The 24,519-nt window shown below is 31.8% G+C and overlaps 2 protein-coding genes across 2 annotated transcripts; both read left to right on the top strand.

The window, feature by feature from the left end:
- Positions 1 to 11,231: 11,231 nt before the first annotated feature.
- LOC133824246 (protein PLANT CADMIUM RESISTANCE 11-like) lies at positions 11,232 to 12,998 on the top strand. Its single transcript, XM_062257111.1, has 4 exons — positions 11,232 to 11,436; positions 11,938 to 12,009; positions 12,128 to 12,340; positions 12,728 to 12,998. Exons 1-4 carry the CDS (start codon positions 11,232 to 11,234, stop codon positions 12,802 to 12,804), a joined length of 567 nt encoding a protein of 188 aa, XP_062113095.1. The 3' UTR covers positions 12,805 to 12,998.
- Positions 12,999 to 22,401: 9,403 nt separating this feature from the next.
- LOC133822748 (probable carboxylesterase 6) lies at positions 22,402 to 23,820 on the top strand. The gene has a single exon (XM_062255188.1). The coding sequence runs from the start codon at positions 22,532 to 22,534 to the stop codon at positions 23,642 to 23,644; it is 1,113 nt and encodes a 370-aa protein (XP_062111172.1). The 5' UTR covers positions 22,402 to 22,531; the 3' UTR covers positions 23,645 to 23,820.
- Positions 23,821 to 24,519: the final 699 nt, after the last annotated feature.

Here is a 24,519-nt window from a genome sequence, read left to right as displayed (position 1 = left end):
TCAAATACTGGAGGTTGCTGCTTCCTGAACCTTTCATAAGAGGCTCCCATTTATTTCCAACCTCAGGTAGCTGTTCTGCCACTAGCACCGACACAGGAGGTGCCTCTTATACACTGGCCACTGCATGCGCTTGCTGTTGTTTCAGGAGACGAAGCTCTTCTCCCTGTCTCAACACCGTTGCCTGCAGATCACTGATTATCTACTGCCAGTTTACATGAGCTGGTTGTGGAATTTGTGACAGGTCATTTTCCTGACCTTGACTGTTATTATTCTGTCCTTGATCACTCTGGCCAACTGACATATCTGTCTGCCCTAGATTCATTCTTATCTGTTATACCTTGCTGAAACAACGACAATATGGCCAGTCAGGTAGTAATAACTAAACCTCTTGCCACCTTACGGTCCAAGAACAAGCAGACAACTATCATATTCCACAGTCATACAATTATACAGCAGATACATGTTTATAGCATTTAGCACTTAGCATGTATCACATAATAATTCACAATCAACCGTACTAATAAGTATGTTCCAGCAATCTCAGTACTAATTAGCACACATTTGTTGAGGAAATAATATTTCAGGGCACAGGTTTAACATGGTGTCTCATGCATACAAGTAAAGCATATATACTATATTTAAGCAGTTATACATATAACTACATAAATAGTTACCAAACCATGAGTCGAGCTTGACTTCAGTGATGTGTGTACGTGCCCAGCCAGTTTACAAGAACCCTAACCATGGCACGCTCTGATACCAAGTTGTAACGCCCTGGTTACCCCAGGACAATTACTGTGAATTGTGAACCAGAAATTTGACTCGCTACCCGAGTCCTTTGGTTAAAAACGTGCTTCTAAGTGTTATTAACAGGCTAAGGTGGAAAACCAATAAAAAGGAAAGGATATATTTTATTAAGTACATAAAACTGTTCATAGGCCCATAAAATCTTTTACAAGTTATTTACAACTCAAAATGGTCATTACTGATTCAAATTTTCAAACCCGCCGACCTAAGCGACAAAAATAGGGTAAACCCCCTAGTTCCTCTGAGAAATCCTTGGCCGTGGTGGCCAAGCGGCCGCATATGTACACATCACCACCTAAGCTCTCCACTCAAGACTGGGTGAGCTTTTCTTTCCATTTACCTGCACCACTTAGCACCCATGAGCCAATTAGGCCCAGTAAGAAAACACAATAAAGCATATAAATATTAACAACTAATTATTATTATAATCACATAGAGCTTATAGCTCTTAAACAGATGAGTGAATATTACTTAAGGTTCTGGTAAACCATAATGAGTGACTGACAAGCAAGTCACTAATTTAAACAGATGAGTGACTGCTGGGTAAGTCACTAGCTTAAACAGATGAGAGACTGATGGGTAAGTCTCTAACTTAATAGATGAGTGACTGATGGGTAAGTCACACAAGCGCTTTTAGTTTTCATCGAACTTGAGGTCGGTCCTGCATTAACGCTCTTTTGAGTCATTTAATGCAGATGTCGATTAGATCTAATCTATATTGGCTTGCGTTGAACACACTAAGTCCGTCCTGACTTATGAGTCAGCATAATGTGACCAGTGCCTAGTACCACTGCCAAACTTGACTAATAAGTCCCAGCTTCACAGTTGATACTGACACCTTTGCCAATTCTGACTAATTAGTCAGTACCATGCACAAGCGAGCAAGATTTGCTAAGCATTCAATAATCAATTCATGTCCACATTTACACAATCAACATGCCTCAAGAATAACCATGCAGGTCACATATGGGGTGCAGTTTTCTTACCTCTGATTCGAGCGAGAATGAATAAAAGAATATCCCTTGAGAACGATCTGACTTTAAGTCCTTTAGCGGTCACCTAATCATAACCAAATAAGGGACACCATCAATAAAATGATTAACAAAGGTTCTCAAACCAAGATCTAGCCTCTGGGACATCAATCCCCACTAATCCGGGTAGTAGGAACAATCTCGAGGCCCAAAACCAAGTTCCCGGGGCCAAAACACTTAAACGGGCTCAAACCAGCTCAAGGGCTGCGGCCCTAACACCTTGGGCCACAGCCCCCAGCCACTCCAGGAGCAAGGGCCGCGGCGCCTAGCAAAGGAAAAATCGATCCACCTGCTTCTTTGAGTTAGGGCCGCGGCCCCCAACCTAGAGCCACCCCCAAACACGTTCTCCTTCATCCCAAACCTCCCAAAAACATGCCTAAACACTTCCAAATCATCAAATCAAAGTTCCCAAGCTTCCCAATGATCCAAAACCATCAAATTCCAAGGCTCAAACGAACCAAAAACTCAACGATTCACAAAATCCAATTCTAAGCTTAGAAACTCTAAAATCTCAAAACTTAAAACTTAAATTACCTTTGATTAGGTTGTTTCTCATCAAATCCTTCGGTCAAGAAGCTTCTAATCTTTCCTAGGATCGCTATGCCTCGATCCTCGCTTGATTCCGACTACTAGAACTCGAGATTTCTTCGAAAACGCTTCGAACGGTAAAACGAACTAACGGGAAAGAATGAGAGGTTTTCTAACGTACGTTCTATTTGACAAGATACTTCAAGCTTAAGTAACCTCAAATAAAACCTAGTGCTCAGGGTACCGAAAACACCCCCGGGGACATTATAGTCAAAATTCCCAGAATTTTCTCCTGATCTCTATAACTCCCAATTTATCATCAAATAACATTCTCATAACTCAATATCCCAATAAAAGACCCCCGTTATGACAAAACCGCTAATTCATAATATAAGATCGTCTCATGTCGAATAGCTCGAATATATCTCCATAATAATGGAATCTCATTCACAAATCACAATATGCACCCAAATGTTCAAATATGCCCTCAACGGGCCAAATTACCAAAACACCCTAATAATCAAATGTGGACCCACATGCATGCATATAACTTCATATTATAATATAATTCACATAAACATGCATATATTCATTTAATGGCTTAATTAAACAGTTATGGCCCTCCCGGCCTACTAATCCATCCTTTAAACCGCATTAAGGATTTCGAGGTATTACAAACTAATTATGTGATTATTGGCTAGATTTCTAGTTCTATTGAGGTTTTGAAGTTGAAGATTGGAATTGGGATATGATGAGTTTTCAAGCTAGATTTTGTTAGGTTTTGCTACTAAGACTGTCTATGATAAATGAATTGGATTGTTAGGTTGATTTTGGGGTAAATTGTCTTGGTTTTGGTGGTAAAAATGGAGGATTTTTCTGGGTTCGAAGGGTCAAGCCGCAGCATTGTTCTTGCTGAGTCGCGACCCTCTAGAACATTAAGGAGGCCAGGAAGAAGGGCAGGCTGCGGCACACCCTAGCTTGGGTCGCGACGCACATGGGGTGTTTTTGGGGGTTGGCTTCTAGTTTAGGTGGGCCGCGACATAGGATCTTGGGGTCGCGGCGCTTAGCTTGTTTTTGGACTCCAAGGAGGTTTTAGGCTCGGGAATCCAAATGTTAAGGCTTGGGATGGATTTTATCACCCGGATTGATAGAATTCAAGGTCCCGGAAACTAGAATTATGACCCAAAGTTATTTAATGGATTAGGATTTGATGGATGGATGTTTTTGATGCATTGTGACTAGGTTTTCAGCGAGGCTCAGACTAGGGATCTGTACTCGGGACATCGGTGCTTCGAAAGCTTGAGACACAGGTAAGAAAACTGTTGTACCCATAGAGCAGGGTGAGGCCCTATAGTTTGTGTTGTAGGGCATGGCCCTATATGATTGTGTTACAGGGCATAGCCCCCCATTGATTATGTTTATACGTGTTTAAATATGTGTTTAATTATGCTATGTGTGCATATATGCGAATGAACGACAAGAGCCGGGAATGGCGAGGGTCGGGAATGGCGAAGGCCGAGTACGGCATGGGGCTGGGAGCAGCGTTAAGCACGCAGAGTGCAAGTTTCCAGGGTGAGACCCTATAGGATACCTGGGATATCCTCATGGTGTAGACCGCGAACCCAGGGCATGGTAAAGTGCATGGGATGGCATGGCCGTATGTGTTTAGCCTATTGGCGGTTTTGTTTTGTGCTGATTGATGTTTATGCGTATGTTATTTGCTTGTGTGGAGTTTTCTTGCTGGGCTTCGGCTCACAGGTGCTCTATGGTGCAGGTAAGGGCAAGGGGAAAGTCGACCAACCATGAGTACGGAGAGCGTGAAGCGACGCGTACATGTTTGGCCTGCTTGGCTGCCACGGCCGATGGTATTTTTGGTAGATGTTTGTACTAAACTTGATTTTGTCGTTTAGTCAACTCTAATTACATTTTTGTGTTGTAAATATTTCTAAACAGTATTTTGGGATCCCAAACGTATATCGCTTTATAATTTTCAATGGATGATTATATTTTCAAATTGTATGACTTTTATTACGGTTTAGCTACACTTTTAACCTAAAACCTCGATTAGCGAATTAATTGCACGTTTTAATAACTCACTTAGTAACGGCTCTAAGGAGGTAGGGCATTACATAGCCCATACTTACATCTTGGGAACTCGGTTATATATTTGAGCGGGAGTGTTAATCATAGATATGAACATCTATAACTTCTGATGAAGATGTGAAATGATGGTTTCCTTTTAGTTTGGTTCAAGGTGTTAAATGATAGAGATCTCATTTCACTAATTAATATTAGTGTACTGAAATATCATTTACAAGGTGTTGACCGCGTTTTTGGTCAACGACGTGTAGACGTCAAAACGATAATAAACCTTCAAGAGAAAAATACGACACAGACAATTTTTATAGTGGTTCAGCCCCAATGTGTTGGTAATAGCCTAATTCACTTGGAGTTGTGATATATTTAGCCTACACTTAAGATCAGATGAACTTGAGCCGACCGAGTTTCTTAAGTGCAAGTAGAAAAATATAGAGTTTCTCTCTCTAGAGAATACAAGCTTTATCTCTCTAACCACTTAGAAAATGCCCTAAGTAACCATCCCAAAATCCCAAAATGAGAGAGTTTTCTCAGTCTAAAAAGATCAAATCCCCCTAAATGATTTCATGAGCCATTTATTTATAGGCTCATGGATCGTACATAAATATCTCCCTTTTACCGGGTCTTTGGTTCTTCCAACAGACTTTAATTAATAAAATATAAATAAATCTAATATTACAACAATATGGCTATTATTCCAGGATATCTGAGAGATTCCCGCGCAGGTATGACCGATTCTTGTTGATGTCGTTACTGGGATCTTTTGCGTAGCCCTGCTCTGTTTAGTCGGTCCACACCACACCCAGGAGGAAAACTGAAGGGCCAAAGCACTCCACTGGTCGGCCAAACACTTGGCTGGTCAGACAAGCACATAACTGGGCGGACAAGCTCTTGACTGGGCGGACAAGCACATGACTGGGCGGACAAGCACCTGACTTGGCGGACAAGCACTTGACTTGGCGGACAAGCACTTGACTGGTCGGTCATGACACTTCTCTGGTCTAGCATGACACTTGACTGGTCAGTCAAAAATCTTCACCGGTCGGACATAAATTCTATCAAATCGGTCAGATCACTTTATCACAACTTTGAAGAGCCAACACATTTTTTGACTATTAATGTGCCATTTACTGACCATGCATTGCCACTTGTCACTTCTAATTGCCATGTCATTGGGGATAACACAAGGAACTAAGTGTTTTAAGGATAAAATACAATGAGGGGTAAAACAGTATTTTAGTCTCATCTCATTGTATACTGTCTATAGAGGATTAAGTGACAATTATGGTTGTAACAATGGATAATTAATAGCGTATCTACATTTGTTATAGAGCATTCTATGAATTCAAGAGTGCAATTTCGAGTCTTTAGTGGAGTCACGAGGAATTAATAAGTTAGTAAATTTATTTGTTAGATTTATGATAACTTATTTGAGCTTGATTTCATAGGCCCATGGTCCCCACTGTACCTTGGATAAAATCATCCAGATAGTCTCAGTTTGAGTAAGATATTTCTTAGATTTATGATAACTTATTTGAGCTTGATTTCATAGGCCCATGGTCCCCACTGTACCTTGGATAAAATCATCTAGATAGTCTCAATTAATTGATTTAATTATCAATTAGAATTATCAAAGTTGACCAGGTCAATTTTGGATAGTTTCACAGAGTTATGTAATTTTGAGAAGAAAAGAGAAATTATGGCAGATTTATTAATTAAGATAAATTGGTATCTAAATTAATAAATAAGTTTAAATCAAGGTTCAAATTATAAATAATTAATTTGATAAAGGATTTGAATAACTATTTATTTAATTAAATCAATTGAAAATAATACTAGCATTGATTTTAAGTCCAATGGGCTTATAATTAAATGAGAAATTTCACGGGCCTAAAGCCCATGATAATTTTGACCTAGGGCTGATTTTGGCTATTATTTTATTTATTTTTAATTAAATAAATGGCCTAATTGAGTCTATAAAATGAATGTTAAGAAAGAGTTGATATCAGAAGTCATAAGATGACATACACTGATTTTCTGATAAGTTTTAGATTCTCTCTAAGCATAAGTCATTATTGTTCTTCTCTCTGTATCTATATCATGTGTTGAGAATTGCCCACCCTAGTCTAGGTGATTCCAAGGATACTTTGGAAGGCTGTGAAGAAAATTGAAGATCAGTTCAGTTTCTTGGTAATAATCTGCGACAGAAAGGATACATGGGTTAGAGAAACTGAAGGAAGAACTCTATTATTCCGCTGCATATAATGTAAGTATTCTTATCATTATTTCTCTTTGAATTCAATTTTAGAAACATGTTCTAGGTTATCTCATATTTATTTGTTTAATACTAGATCTACATGAAAATAAATAAAGATCGTGTATAAGTTTTCCTAACAATATCGCCCCCTATAGGCGATATATCACCTCCCCCATATTCCAGAGCCTTTGTAGTTCGTTCATGTGAAGTCGACGTGTTTTCTGTATCAACCTTAGGCGACACATCGACCCCTATAGCTGCGATATATCGGCATATGCTGATATTTTAAACATGTTTTTGCACGTTTTCAGCACACTTGAAGTTTGTTAAAACAACTTTGACTGAGTAAAACATGATCATAACAGCTGCTGGAAGATTCTAGAGCTTCTAAATTCATCCATTATTAATTATTCATCTAAAATCCTTAAATCTTTAATTAAACATGCATGTGACTAGTGTCACGTTCTTAATTATTCTATCTAAACCTTAGGTTATAATAAATAATATTTATAGGACCAGCTCTATTAATCAAACCTTATGTTGAAATTAATATTTCTAAACTATAGGTTAAACTTATAAAATCCATAACTATTTCTACGAGTTCCCAACTCAATCCCGGCTTGAACCAATATCCACATAAACTAAAATACTACAAGATACTACTACTACTACTATCTAGCTAAGAAAAAATTTCGAGACACTACACATTTGTATAAATATGTTTTGATGTTTAGTTTGTATTAAATAATAAATATGTTTGGTACTAGTTATATATAAACTCAATAATTTAATACTTTAATTTTGTTTAAACTTTTTAGGACGATTATTGTTTTGGCGGTATTTTGGTTTTGAATTGGCGATTACTATTGAAGGTGAGTAAGTATTTTAGTTTTATTTATTACCATTGCACATATTTATAGAATTATAGTTCATTTATATTGAATTTAGTGGAAATTATGTTTGAAAACTAGTTAAGTAGGTTCTGGAAAATTTGTGTGTTGCGGTTGTATAAGGATGAAATTATGCATATTGATTGTTGTTTTTCTTTGTATTGAATTAATAGGTATTTATGAAATTGGGATATGCAATAGAAACAGAGGAAACTCTGCCCAATTTTTGAGGATTTATTAATTGAATATGTTTTTGAATATGCAGCATTTATTCATCGAGTTGTAATTTAAACTTTTTAGATTTGGTGGTAGGTTTTGAATATGATATCGAGAATTTGTGTGTTGCATTGATAATCATAAGTCCCTAGTTTGAAGTAACCTTATCATGCCTCTTGATTAGATAAGGTTACTTTGAACTACAGGTTTGGATAATCCTATTTATAGATAAAATTCTGCTAATTTTTTTAAAAATATTTAATACATAAGAAATTTCAAATAATTACTTAGGTGAACTTCACATGTTTAGTTGTATGAACACTTTAGATGTTTAAGTGGTACTTTTAGCTCTTATTTCTGTATGAATGTGTATATATATGTACATTAGGGACATTTCATTTAGTGTCCTTTTGCTAAAAAATGTTACAAAAATAATAATTTAGTTACATTTAATAAAAAATGTAACTAGATGTATTACGGTTTTTAACTTTTGAATTTAGTAGCATTTTTAAAATGCCACTAGAGATAATCTTTAGTAGCATTTAAATAATATCACAATAAATACACTTTATTGCGTATAAATTCTTTTTTATTATTAATATTAATAAAAAAATAACTCAAGTATGTTATAACTTCTATATTCTAGTTTTCAAAAAAAAAAAAAACTGGTTATTTTTGGGTTATCAAAAAGTTCGGCTTTGAATGTCGCCGGCATTTTCGGGATTCTCAACCCTGATCTCGCTCTATAGAGAGATATGGAAGTCACCACCACCACCATAGGACACCTTAGGGTCAAGACTTCAAAGCCCATTGTCACACACCTCCCATACTTGTCATTGTGTGGCAAAGCTCTCATATACTTTTGTCATATTTGATTTTTTTTATCTCCATATATATATATATATGTTTGTGTTTGTTATCTTGGACTACTGGTTTGAGTTTGATTTTGTTTTGCAAGTTTCGTGATATAGTTTTCTTGATCTACTGCTCATAAATTATTTTCATTTTATTTATTTTTCTGGGTTATTTTCTCATGATATATCGAAGATATTGAATATTGATAATGAAATTTTTGAGTGTACGATTTTAATCTTCACTATCATCCTCATTTTCATTGGATTTGCAAGCATAATTTACAACTTAGTGATGCAGAGATAGCATCGTTAGCAAGAAATGACTTGATGGAAAGATCATATCTAGGTATCATTTAGTGAGATTTGGGAGGTGTCTGAATTACCAGTACAAAAGAAAATTAATAGCTTAGAAGACTTCTTTCAAGAAATTGAAAGAAACCAAAGAAGAAGAAGGAAAGCTCTATACTACAATTATGTATTTTGTTTTAGTCAACTTTTGTAAATATAATTACATACGTTTTATTTGTTATGTGTATTATCGAGATGTCTTGTATACATAAATTTTATTGTAATGTTAAATTGTTATTAGAAAGTATTTTTAATATTTTATTATATGATCAAAATGTCTACAAATATACATTGGCAAAATGACATATTTATTAAAGTTTTTTGTAATCTAGTCTAATTTTAATAATTCTTTGCAAAATGACCTCTTATAATTTAGACAGGTAGTTAAAAATTTAGACAGGTGGTCGAAAAATTCAAACAGTCGGTCGAAAAATTTAGACAACGGGTCGAATTTTAGACAGGGGCCATTTTGCAAAAAATTATCAAAAGTAGACTAAAGTGCAAAATCACTTAAAAACAGATGTCATTTTCACCAATTTCTCTAAAAAGAAATTTATTTTCTGAAATATCATTTAGTAACATTTTTATAGAATGTCGCTAAAATTATTTTTAATATAAAAAACAAATAAGTAATTATTATAAATAATTTAGTAATATTTGAAAATGATATTTAATTATTTTTAGTGACATTTTTTCAAATGTCACTAAAAAGAATATAGTGACATTTGTACTTTTACTCACATGCGTATATCTTACATTTATCACAAATGTCACTAAAATTATAAAATTTTCAAATGTTACTAAATCCATATTTTGGTGTAGTGATATAGTTTGTGAATTTATTTTATTTTAAGTTTATTGGAATATTCAAATATATTTATTAATATTAAAATAATTGCAAATTAGAATTAAAAAATAATTATGAAAATATTTTATAAAAACCAAAATAATAATAAAAATAAAATTAAAATATATTTTTTAGAAAAAAATACCTTTAACTCCAGTTATTATGTAAAAACCGAAGTTAAAACAAATGGCTTTAACTTCGGTTTTTACATAATAACTAAAGTTAAATGGTACCATTTAACTTCGGTTTTTAAATATTTTTAACTTCGCTTGGATTAACTTCGATTAATATCTCTGCGAAATTCGAAGAATAACAAGCCAAAAAATCGAAATTAAAACATATTTTTGTAGTTATAGTTGTCTCTCCTTATTATATCTTTGTTATACGTATCTTTATGTGTAATACTTGTACTCATGGATTAGTTATATGCACTCATCTAGAAAATGATGATACTTAGTTGAAGAGATTGCACCATGTAATATGACCTGTGTAGTTAAATATTGAAATAAATGACTATTGGGTGATTTCTAAAAAAAAAATCTTGGGTGACTAAAAGGAGACTGATGTTATTATTATGTTTTTATCTAGTATTTTTATATATAAATGAGAATTTTTTTATAGGAGCTTCACTTTAAGCCTTATCGGTAGGGCTTTCAGTGTTTACAACCTATGAATAGTTTTCGGTGCGATTTTTTTTTTATAACAATGTATATTGTAGCTATTTAGAGCATCCTGCAAATTTTCAGAAAATTCCGAATAGTTTATGATACCGAAAACTAGGTTCAAACATGTTGTTGCACGCGTGATTAATTTTTTTTATGTGCGTGGAAAGCAACATGTTTCAACCTAGTTTTTGGCACTGTAAATTATTCGGAATTTTCTGAAAATTTGCAGGATGCTCTAAATAGCTACAATATACACGATCATAAAAAAATATGGCGCCGAAAACGATCGAGAAATACTGAGAGTCCTACCGGTAAGGTTTAAAGTGAGCTCACGTATAAGAATTGTGAGGATATTTTTTATAAGCAGTATCCTGTATATATATATAGATTTAAATAAATAAATTTTTGAAGGGATTTAAATAAATATATATACCTCTATAGCATTAGCAGTTCCACATAACAACATAAAACCAGTGTGGTCGATTACGATTAACGGTTAATCCCAAACCGTCGTTTATCTGCTCCATGCAAAAAGGAGGGAAAAGAAAAACTGTTAATCGGAGGAGTACGTGTAGTTCTTATTTGGAAGTTGGAACCGTGACTGGTAGTGGGTGGTTATTCTTATATATATATATATATATATAACTGTATGGCATATATATTTGCAAGGTCTGATCTTCGTCATCGATAGATGGATCCACAAGGTCCTCCTCCTTCTCCTCTGCCGATATCGGAGGCAGCAAAATCGTCACTTGTTTCGAATTCGGAGCGAAGCCACTTCCTTAAACCAACTTCATCATCTTCTACAATTAATAATAATAATAATGGAACCTCTCATCATGCTCCGCTGCCTTGGTCCACTGGTCTCTGTGATTGTTTTGACGACGTTAGCACTTGTGAGTGCATTTACTATATATATGTAGCTTTTTTCAATTAATGCACTCCATCTCGATCCTCTCTATTATGTCATAGTAAAACCTATTCAACAGGTACAAGTGATTTTCACAGTGAAAGCTCTTGTGATAATCTATAAGAAACCGATTTTTATTTGAAAATTATAGTTTTCCTATTATAAGTAATCAAACTCTTGTAATTTGATTTTTTTTTCTTTTTCAAAAAAATTAGAGTAGAATGATATGATATGCACCTATACGTACTTATTTTTAGAATATTATACAATTAACACTGTACATTGTAAATCTCAATAATGTCACTAACCAAATAAAAGTTTTTATATATATATGTACACATGTATGTGTATATGCTGCATATTGGAAATGAACAGATTTCTGATGCCACTACTAGGTTTAAGTTTTTTTTAGTGAAAAGTGAGTGTATAGATATACATGATTAACTTTTTATATTATAAGTGGAGTTTGGTCAAACATTAATTTCAGGCTGCTTAACATGTTGGTGTCCATGCGTCACATTCGGACGCATCGCAGAAATGGTTGACCAGGGATCAACTTGTAAGTTATATTGCATATGTTTCTTAATTTTCTTAAAGAATTATATTTATAAAATGTGTTATTATTGTCTAACAATATAATAATAATATATATATATATGAATCATATATATATAAAGCTTGTGGAATGAGTGGAGCTCTGTACACGTTGATAATGTGCGTGAGTGGTTGGGCGTGCTTGTACTCATGCTTCTATCGGTCCAAATTAAGAGGACAGTATTTTTTAGAAGAGAGGCCTTGTACCGACTGCTGTGTCCATTGTTGGTGCGAACAATGCTCTTTGTGCCAAGAGTATCGAGAGCTCAACAACCATGGCCTTGACATGTCTATCGGTAATTTTTTTATATTTACTTTTATTATAATATTGGTTAATATGATGGGCCAAACATTACTTTTTATAACTAACCTTTCATATCAGGATCAATAGTGTTACGTATTTTCGTTGTCAAGATGCGTCATTTTATGTGTGTAGTGTATATATATATAAATAGTACATTAATTGATCTTGTCTCATGAATAAATAAATGTATACTATTAATAAGCATCCATTTATTGACTCGAATAGAATAATGGAACCGAGTTCAATGTCACGAGGTCATAATAATTTTTTTAGAATACATATAATTGATTCTTTTTTTCTCATTTGAGATATGTATGTATTTATATCATGACTTTACTCATAATTTATGGTGAGATGTAAATTCATATATATAATATAGGTTGGCATGGGAACGTAGCAAGGCAGAAACGGCTAGCTGCATTGCCGCCACAACTTCAGAAAAGCATGAAGCGGTAGAGCGGCCCCATTCAAAATACTAGTATGGGTTGTAGCCCCCATATTATATGAACATGATATATTTCTATATATATATATAATATTAATCTTCAAAAGCTTTCAGTATTTGATGTTACAATATAATTTATATTATATGTACTTAATGGAACAAAGAAACATTTTATGTATCAGATCAAATATTATTAATTGATGCATTGTGGTATTTATAGTTTGGTCCTATTTATTAGGAGCATCCCAATTGAGTATAGCTGATCTAATGCTGGCATTAACGGTGTACTGTCTTATTAGTACAATGCAACACTTTATTTATTATTTTAATTTATGAATGAGGGTATTTATTTTTTCTAATCTAGGGACAGATATATAGGTATATATTCGACCTTCTTAAGTTGGATAAAGATAGGCACACAAGTGAGATTTTCTTTATACAAAAGTCATTTTTTTGGTCAGAGCGGCATAGTGCTTCTTTTCTTCTTATTAATTTCCTACAATATGTACCATACATATATATATATACACACACATAACATATATAGCAAATAAAGAAAAGAAAAAAAAAACATGAGTGTAGGTGTCGAGAGTTTGAAAAATAAAGTAATGCATGTGACTATACAAAAGCAATTGTTAATATTAACACAAAGGAAATGCCACATGTGGCCGTGCTTCTTTAAAGGTGCTGTTTCTTTTCTGTCTTGTCTTTTTTTGATACTCGTGATATTATTGCCAAATGGTAGTTACTAGTTATGATGAAAATTAGCTACACTAATCGATAACTATCACGATTCTAAGCCAATTCAGGTTTAATAGTGTTAATGTTATAGATGATCCAACTATAATTTATAAGAATATTATGAAGTGATTAGTAGTGATCGTGAGAGAAATTGTTAATTGAGGGCTAAGTTTTTTTTTTGTTGGCATATGAATTTTTGAGATTATCTATTAAATTTTTTAAAATATGTCATTATTGATGTATATGGCTGGTTCTTATACTGATTTGGAGAACTCAAGAAATATTGAGAATAAAAGAAGATTGAATTTGTTTGAGAATTTAAAGATTTTATCAATAATTGAGTAGATGAGCGCAGACATATATACATCGATCATTTCTAAAGGAAAAGGTCAAGAACAAAAGAAAAGAAAAGCAATATATATAGGTAGCTATATCCACTTGCAGCTTAGACCATTTGAGTATATATGCTGAAGATTCGCATTTTCTTTTCCTTTTAATTTTTGTAAAAAAAAAAGAAAAATAAAGATGGAGATATGATGATTTGTTAAAAATTTGTGAAAAATATTTCCTTTACGAATCCAATATTCAACGTTCACATATGCAAATGTTTTCCAGAGGTTTATTCAGAAAAAAAAAAAATTATTCATCAAGGGTCGAGAGTAAAAAACTAGTGAGATCAGTTAGCAATACTTTGTTTTATTCTTTTATTCTCTTTTATTTTTGTATTTGATATATACTCAGTTTAAATATTTTAGGAGTTTATTGGTTTTTATTTTAAAATTTAAAATAGGGAAAAATTATTATTTTAGACTCTTTATTTTTTGGTAAATCAGCAGTCAATTTCATTACTCCCAAAAACCAATTTACAAACAAATGACACCCACTAAAAGGATCCAAACTTACAATTTTGGACCCTTTATTTACCATATTTAACACTAAACATTAAAAAAAAAAAAAAAACTAAAATTAATCCTCTATGAATATAAATAGTAAAAAAAATAGCTCAATTCACTTACTTTTAGTCAAAAAATTTTAAGAGAAATTTACGTCAATCACCATTTTACGTCAAATTATTTCTTTTTTATGGTCTAACTGCATTTTTTTATTTTTTATTTTTTTGATTTATTTTTTACATTTTTACTGCCTATCCACTGCACTATCTTTAAAGCCGCTCACCAGTTAATACATTGTCATCACAACCCATAACTGAATTGACCCCAACCAAAGATCTGTCATCGACGACATTGAAAAGCTTGATAAATGGTCCTTTCACAGGGCTATCATTGTGTTGTGGCCTTCGTTAGCATGATGCTTGTTTTAGGTTTTTTATTATTATTAAAGTATGCTAGGTGTTTATACTAATAACATCCGCATTTACAATTACGTGACTCATACATATTTATTATCAAATAGTCTTATCATTCATCTTTTCTCTATTTTTGAGTTGTTTAGATTTATGTATAGCTATTTTAATATTGTTTTTTTAGTTGTTTAAGTTTATATATAATTGTTCAATTGTTGTGTTGATGTTTAATTATTGTTTAGTTATTTTCAGATATATTATGATATTTAAAAAAAAAAAAAAACATGTTGTATACTATGGGTTGACTTCTAGTTGTTGTCCAATTGTTGTTTTTTTAATTATTTTTTAATGTGTTAGTATGTAGTGGGTTAATGTTTAGTTATTTTCCAATTGTTATTTTTTTGTTGTTTTTCAGTTTATTTTTTATACATGTTCAGTTGTTTTGAGATATATTTTTAATTTATTTTTTACACATTTAAAAATGTAGGGAAAAATTGTTAATTTTGAGGTTTTTTTATTTATTTATTTTATATTGAGTTAATGTAATAAATTGATGTCTAATTTCTTTTTCAACACTATTGTTGTGAGGTTGTTGCCGTGTTGCATTTAAGTTGCTTTTTTGATATTGTATTGCAGTGTGTTGCTTTTTTAAAATGTAAGAATGAGTTTTTTGATGTTGTTTTTGTGTTGTTGTTTGGTTTTTTGGTAGGTGAAATGAGTTGTACTGTGTTGTTCTGAGGTTGTTGTCGTATTGCTTTCTTGTTGTTTGTTCAACGTTATGTTTTATAGGTTGATGTTTGGTGGAAATCATATTTTTGTAATTTTGAAACATTAAAATCGTATTTTTAAAAACTTGAGTTAGTAAAAATGTAAAAAAAATATGAAGGACCGTAAAAATGTAAAAAAATCATAAAATGTTGGTATTTATGAACCTTTTTTTTAAATAAATAAAATACTCTAACTTAAAATTCATTAATATATTTATTTTATTTTTTTAAAATAACCTATAAAATTGATTAAATTTAAAATTAAATAAGATCTTAAATAAAACTATATATTTTTGTAGTTTTGGTTTTTATTTATTTTATTTAAGATTTGATTAATGTTTTACAAAATATTATGACTATATAAATGAATAGAAAATATCAAATGTAGTTTTTATTTGTTTTAATTTTAGAGTTTTTTTTTAATAAAAAAGGGTATTTGGCGTAAAAAATACCCAACATTTTTGCAATGTCCGACTTTTATACTCAATCTTTTTTTAGCGGTGAATATAACCAAACCCACTTAAAGTGTCCCTCCGTCACTACTAAATAGTGCTTATGTGGTCATTGATGTGACCTGACATAAATGTTGTCATTGTCACGTCAATGCCACATAATTATTTTTTTTTAAAATTAAATCATTTTTTCACACCTTCTCTCATTTTCTAACCTACCAAACATCAATGCTTCACATTTCTTTTCTTCCCTTTCACTTTCTCACTATCCAAACAAATCAAACTCAAAACATAAAACTCATCATCATCATCGCACAAATAAAACAAACCAAACTAAAATTTTAAAACCTATTAGCATCATCATCTTCTCACTTTTCAAAACAAACCTAAAAAAAAAAAATCAAACAACACAAACCTAACAAAATTCAAACAAAACTCAAATCTCACTTTTCAAAAAAAAAAAAAAAAAAGATCTACAACATGTGGGCTCTTTCCGACGTGGTTCTTTCTGGCGGGGCTCTTTCCAGCAAGGCTTGGAGGTTGGGTTCGGATAGGTGAAGATTTGCAGCAAGAACAATGAAGAAGAAAGTCGGAGAAGATTTGGGCAAAAGAGGAAGAAGAAGAGAAGATCTAGGCAAGTGAAAAATTAATGAGAAGAAGAAGAAGAAGACAAAAAAAAGATGGCCCGAGAAAATCTGGGCAAGAGAAGAAAAAAAAAGACACACGAGGTCATAGGGTAGAAATTTCAGGGTTTTTTTTTTTATATATTTCATTAATCATTATTTGATAGATTTTAAAAATATATTTTTTAATTATTAAATATTCTTTTAAAATTTTGTCAAAAAAATAGATATTGGATTTGTGGCATTGACGTGGCAATGATACATCAATTATGTTAAGTCACATCAATGACCACATAAGCACTATTGACAGTGTTAATGGATAGGTAGTGACAGAGAAACACTTTGAGTGGATTTGTGAATATTCACTGCAATAAGGGTGTAAAAGTGGAACACTGTAAAAATATTGGTTATTAGTGTGTTTTAAGTGAGGGTATTTTTCTCTTTATAATATTTTTTTTTTTGGCTATTTCATAAATAAGGTATCATGTTTTACTATTTATAAACAAATTGTTTTTTCTAGTTACTTTAGGGTTAAACTTTGTAATGTGATTAAACGAATGAGCGTGGTAATTTCTCCTTAAAAAAAAATTATTGTTTGAAATTTAAAATCATGCATTTTTAGAATTTTACTTGATTCGTTTGTTTTAATAAAATAAAGTTAAAATAGATCAAATATTTAAATGATATTTTCATTTTTTTACCAAGGATTGAATATGTATTTTAAAAAATAAGATTTTAATATTTTTGAAAATAATAATTAATAATTTTTTTTCGTAGATCTCACACGTTAATAAATTTAAACATATCTTTGCGTTTGTAAAAAATATTATTTCTAAACTAATCTATTCTTTATATTTTAATTATACTATTTTAAGAATACATGTATGTAGTATTTTCGAACAATAATAAAATAATGAAATAATATAATAGAAGATTGTTAATTTTCAACTAAGATAATATTTGGTTGATGGTAATGGAATATGTTTTTATTTTATTATTTAATTGATAAAAAGAGGTAGGAAAAGCTTTTCCATTGGAAAAGACATATAATGGAATTGTTATTGCATTTAAAATTGGGTGAAAAAATCATTTCATTCTACCACAAATGTTTTTTTTTCACAAATGCCTTTTTTTATTTTTATTCCCTCAATATAAATAATTGGTATAATTTAGGGAAATTAGCATGTATACGATTTTTTTTCTCTAATTTTTTTATTTTTATGTCATTTATTATTTTATTTCATTTATATTTATATTGTTTCTTTCATTTTTATGTTAATAGTAAATTTACACTTTTATTTATACATTCTAGTCATTAAATCTTAACTTTTTCAGTTTTTTCATTCTATTTCCCAATATCAGACATTTAAATGTAAATTATATTTCTTAGAGAAAACTAGATTTTGAAATTACTCAATATATATTTATATATATAAATGATATCGCTATGAAGAAGAAAGTGTAACTTTTTTCTTAGGGAGCCTCATTAATCATTTGTTGAGTTGAATAAGTACACTTTATATATATACATATATTTAAATAAATACTGATTAATCTCTCTACAACCTTAAATACAAGCTCATGCAATCCAGTGTAACCTCAAATACAACTAAATCAAGTTAAGCAATATTATTATGCAACTTAATCATTCTAATGCAGCTCATGCAATCTACGGCATCCTCAAATATAAGCCAATGCAACCCCAAACAACTCATTATAACCACAAATGCATGCTTATGCAACCGAATGCAATCCCAAACAACTCATTGGAACCTTAAATGCAGCATAAAACAACTTTAAACATCTCAATTGCAAATTTCATCGTTATGCAACTCATGCAATCCAAAGCAACCTCAAGTGTAAGCTCAATGCAACCTAAAGCAACCCACTGCAGTCTCAGATGCAAGCTAAGTCCAACCCCAAACAATCTAAAATGCAAGTCCAATGCAACCTTATGCAATCTAAAATGCAAGCACACGCAACCTAATAATTCAACTTAAAAACTAATATGCTAATTTTATTGCAACACATGTAATTCACTGTAACATTAAATGTAAATTATAGCATGTTAAGTAACTTGTTATGCAACTAAAACAACTTAAAAAAAATTCATTTGCAAATTTTATCATTTTAAGCAACTATAGCAACTTCATTATGCAAATTAATCATCCTTATGCAACCTAAAACAATTTGTTAAACAACCTAATTAACATATTAATAAAACAACTAAGTCGATTTAGAAAAACAACCAAAAATAACATGTAAAACAACTCATAAATCGCCTTAAGTAACCCATAAATATATCCAACTCAATGCTTATTCTTATGCAACTCACTACAAACCTCAAATACAAGTCCAATGCAACTCCGTGTAATCTCAAATGCAACCCAATGCAACTTGGTGCAACCTCAAATGCAACCCAATACAACCTAACAAACTCACTGCAACTTCTAATGCACGCTCATTCAACCTAATTATACGTATAGAGAAATTGTTCTCAACTTTCTAATGTGTACTTATTTGATAAGTGGATCAAACTTATTTTTTAATCTGAAGGAAGTGGATAAAACTTGGGCATGTGATGTAGATGACTTTTATGGAACACAATTACATGTGAATTACAAAATTTGTATAACTTGACTCGAATCGTTAATATATTCTTAATTTTATTTTAATATTTTAGGAGTACATTATCTTAATTAATTGTGTTATTATTACAACTTTATAATTAAATTGCTTATTACAGAAATATTTTTTAGTACACATGATATAACTAGACTTTAATAAAGGATAAAGATGAAATTTTGACTTAATTCACATTAAATGAGTCATATATCTATAAATGTAAACATGTATACTATATATATATATATATGCCTTTAACATGATTATATATTTTTGTTTAATAATTTCTTTAGAATGTGAACAAAGAAATCTGATATCAATACAAATTGTAATTTTGTAAAATAAAATACTTTGAAATATATATAAATGAAACAATTTTTGAAACACTGTATGAATGAATTAAAACTTTTCTATATATGTATTATTAAAAAAATCCCCTATAATTTAAGTATATATAGTTTGTGCTATATAAATATATAAATATACATATTTGTGTGTGTATATATATATTTCTTAATCAAAAAATAAAATGTTAAATTATTGAAAATAATATTATAATGGAATTTTTTAAAAATAGATCTTTATATGGTTCTAAAAGTAATTAATTAAAATTTAAAAACAAAAAAGTAATTTTTGTTATTTTTTACTAAATATAGTTTATTATATTTATTTTTCATTACAAAATATTTAATCCGTAATATGAGATAATTTGGTCACAAAAATATATTTTAAAATAAAAAATTATAAATTAAAACTAACATTAAAATGTAATGGTAATTTGAAAAAAAAAAGTATTCAATTATAAGGGTAAAGATAATATGGTCAAAATAATATAAGTTGCATTCTATTCCATTATATACCAAATATAATAATTACCATTCATTTATTTACTAATTCTAAAGTCTTTACTTAACAAAAGAATGGATTCCATTCTATTTATATTACCATTTAATTTCTATTTTTATTTTGCAACCAAAGGGTTAAGTTAGTAGTGTCGTTTGGTTGTGGGAATTAAAAATGGAGGAATGTGAATGAGAAAATGAATAGAAATGTAATGGAATAAAAATTAATATGAATAAAAAAAATTATTAAATTTTTTTCAATCTTATATTATAATGGTCTTTCATCCAATTTTTCAAATGAAATGTTCATTTCACCAAAATAGTGAAAACTCTTCAAAAGCCATCTCCAATGTGCAACAAATATGGTGATGCATTGGTTGTTTTCTCTCCGATCCAACAGTATTTGATTGACATATATGCAGTGGTAGTTATAGTGCACGACATCTTATTTATTATTATTATTATATTATATTTTATAATGTTTAAATATATTTATATATTATATATTATTAAAAAATAATATAATAATAAAAAATAATTTTTTTGTGTAACTTTTGGTGTAGTAATTGGAATGAAAAATAATATAACGACATTTTTAGTGTTGGTCAACACCAAATTTGGTCATATAGCTGGAGCTGGCATAATGTAATGATATTCTAATACTCTAAAATATAATATAAAAAAAATTAATTTATTTCAATTCCATTCAGCCAAGGAAAGATGAAGTGGCTAGCTCGAATTGATAAGGAATCATCAATGTTCTCTTTAATACATAGAACTAGATCTAAAATATTGCAGCATGAATGTGAACGAAACCAATAATGAAACATTGACAAGGCAAAGTCTTTGACTTTCTTTCTTTCTTTATATATTTTTTCAAATAAAGAAGAAAAGAAATGGAACTTGGCTAGATATAGCTAGCTATATTATCATTCACTTCATAATTCAATTATTTTGGTGGGACTATGTGGTCCGAAAGAAAGGTGTGTCCACTCAGGATTGAGGCGCATGTTCCATGGACGTCCTCAAAAACAGGGACTAGTGTGAGTGAGAGGACAACTAGTTCAACTGATAACCTAGCTAGCTAATCCCCGAAGTGTTTGGTGTGCCTTCTTATACGTTGTTTAAACAAAAAAGATAACATATATGTTGAAAATTTATAGTATATGGTGTGATTCAATCCAATTAGAGAAAGAAAACTAGAGTTTTCCGAGTGAAGTTGGACGAATATGATGTGTCAAAACAGCTCATTGTAGTGAGCATCATGAGTTGAAAAGATGTTATTGGGAGGCAGCCAAAAGCTAGGTCCATAATGTAAGTTGACTCCACTACATCCCTCAATATTTCAACAATAATGTCTTCCCACTTATTCTCAAAGGGCTATTTCCCAATTCCATAACACAAAAAGCTATGCTACACATAGTGGTTTGCAATTGCACTTGCATAATATTAAATATATATATAAACATTATCGACTTAATTATCTGTTTCGAGTCATACTCTGTCCCTAGTTTAATAGCTACTACTAGCTAGGGATTAATCCAAATCAGTCAAAGCATTATTTGATTTAATGAGCCTGTTTTATAGAGGACATACATCTCTATCACATATTAAAAACTTGAGCCACTATTGTATGTAACATCATATCAATTAGACTACGGCCATGCATATTTATTACCATTTAATTTTGTTATGTACGGGCAGGGAAAAAAGTCATGATTATGATCAAGATTAGAAGATAAGTGAAACTTTAATCACAATTGCATTAGCATGATGAATATGATCGATTAAGGTCAAATCATGAGACGACTTTGTCATCCATCAACACCGTGTAACAGTAAAACTCACTTAATCATGTTTTTCTTTTGCGTTTATAGATTAAACTAATTTAAACTCACATATGCAATTTAAATAATGAGGGTAGGCCATGACAACAACCCACTACCCACCCATGGCCAAAGCTGTATGAAAACTAGACTATGCTTTACTTTTCAGGAATATGGTCTGCTAAAGATGTATCATCAAAATGAAAAAGGCAGCAGTAAGACTACGAACGTTGAATTCAGAAAATTATTGATAAATTGCAACCCTCACATTTACATGTACCCATATCTTTATCTAAGTATGGCCGGCTCATCGCACACACGTGAAGGACACCTGGCAGTTTCCCACAATGTCCTCTTGGCACTACATGATAGGTTGATTATCCTTTGTTTTGTGATATGTAGTTCTCCTATATAAGGAAACCAAACCCCACTGAGTTGTTTTGCAAAGCAAAAGCAAAAGACAAATCCACAAGTTATATATAGATATATCACTCCGATTTTTGGTTCATAATCCTCTGTTCTGAGAACCAATAGAAAAGAAAGAAATATATAGAGAAGAATGGGTGCCGTCGTCTTAAACCAAAATCTACACTTAAATCCCAGCAAAGGGCCTCAAAAATTAATCGGCAACAACAACGATGTGATTGAAGAAATTGGAGGGCTAATTAGAGTCTACAAAGATGGAAAAGTCGAAAGACCACAGATCGTGCCATGTGTCGCGGCTTCATTAGCTGATCCAAATCATGATGATCAACTAGGGGTGGTGACTTCTATGGACGTGGTCATCGACAAGTCCACCAATGTCTGGGCTCGTTTTTATGTTCCAAAAATGAGCACTGCAATTATTACAACTACTGCTGCAACCCAACTCTTAGCCCAGAAACTCAAAATCCCATTACTCGTTTACTTTCACGGGGGTGGATTTTGCGTTGGCTCGGCTGCTTGGAGTTGCTACCATGAATTCTTGTCCAATTTATCAACCAAACTGAGCTGCATAATCATGTCCGTAAACTATCGTTTGGCCCCAGAAAACCCTCTTCCAGCTGCTTACGAAGATGGGTTCAAAGCTCTTTCGTGGCTAAAACGACAAGCCGTAGAAAGAAACGAAAACGAGTGGTGGTGGTCCGAACAATGTGACTTCTCAAAAATCTTCCTCGTTGGCGACAGTGCTGGCGCCAACATAGCCTACAATTTATCCATGAGGCTAAACTCCGACGACGCCAAGAGACTCAAACCTTTGACCTTTAAAGGTACTGTGTTAGTCCAGCCATTCTTCGGAGGCGAGTCGAGGACAGAGTCAGAGAAGTTCTCGCCGAGGCGGTCGGCGCTGAGCTTGGCGGCATCGGATACCTATTGGAGATTGGCTCTGCCTGCTGGGGCAACCAGGGATCACCCTTGGTGCAACCCCATGGCCAAAGGGTCGGTCGAGGAAGTATCTAATGATAATGATAAGATTTTGCTGCCTATGATGGTGTGCATTTCAGAGATGGACATATTGAAAGATAGGAACTTGGAGTTTTGTGGGGCTTTGGGGAAGAAGATGATGAAGGTGGAATATGTGGTGTACGGAGGAGTAGGTCATGCGTTTCAGATTCTCAACAAGTCTCAGCTCTCACAGACTCGAACTCAAGAAATGATGGCTCATATTAAAGCTTTCATTATTCGATATTAGTTAATTATTGTATATTTATTACAACTGTAATTTTCTCTTATGTAAAGATCTAGTGTTTATATACGTACGCCTTATTATTACTTTTCCAGTATATGTATGTACACTTCTGTATATAAAAGAAGCCAATAATTTGTATTTATATATGCTGCTTGAAATTTAACATTATTGTGTGTAAATTGATACCTTATTTTTATATGCTATCATCAGTTTATTTAACTCAATTCGAAAAACTGGGTTTAACAATCCAGCTAGTAATTAAATACGTGTGGGGTGCATTTGGGATAATTTCAAGTGTAAATTCTACACTGAAGTAATACAAATTTCATACTACGTGTATGTTTTTTCCTTTCAAACACAAGTCACGCTAAATTAGAATATTCTTATATATTTTTATTATAATTACTATATATATATATAATAACAAAACAGCCTTCAATTTAGAGCGATAAAGCTCATCAACGTTTTAATTATATCATGTGAACTCAATTCCAATTCTCCTGACACATTGTTCAAAATAGTCCCTTTAGCAATGATAACCATTACACAAGTTGTTCGCTTTAACTTCCTTTTCTCTAAAAATTGTTACTTTAGTTGGTTAGTTGTAAAGCTGTTATAATAGTTGAAGATTAAAAATTTGTGTTCTTTTAATCAATTATTGTAACAACTTGTAAGTACTCAGCTATAAATAAAAGACAGTCCTCATTTTTTTTTTGTTGTGATAAGAAACAACCTTCTGAGTAATTTTACTCAAATTTTCTCTAAATAGTTCTTATTTCTTTGGTTCCTTTATGGTATAAAGAGCCACTGACTAAGGTCATCCATAGCGTCCGTACCCACTAGTTCTCCTGCTTCTGAAATTCCCACTGCTGAGCTCA

The sequence above is a fragment of the Humulus lupulus genome, chromosome 3 (genome assembly GCF_963169125.1).
Source record: "Humulus lupulus chromosome 3, drHumLupu1.1, whole genome shotgun sequence".
Taxonomy (NCBI): Eukaryota; Viridiplantae; Streptophyta; class Magnoliopsida; order Rosales; family Cannabaceae; genus Humulus; species Humulus lupulus.
Note: the sequence above shows the minus strand (reverse complement) of the source record. Positions and strands in the feature narration are given on the sequence as shown.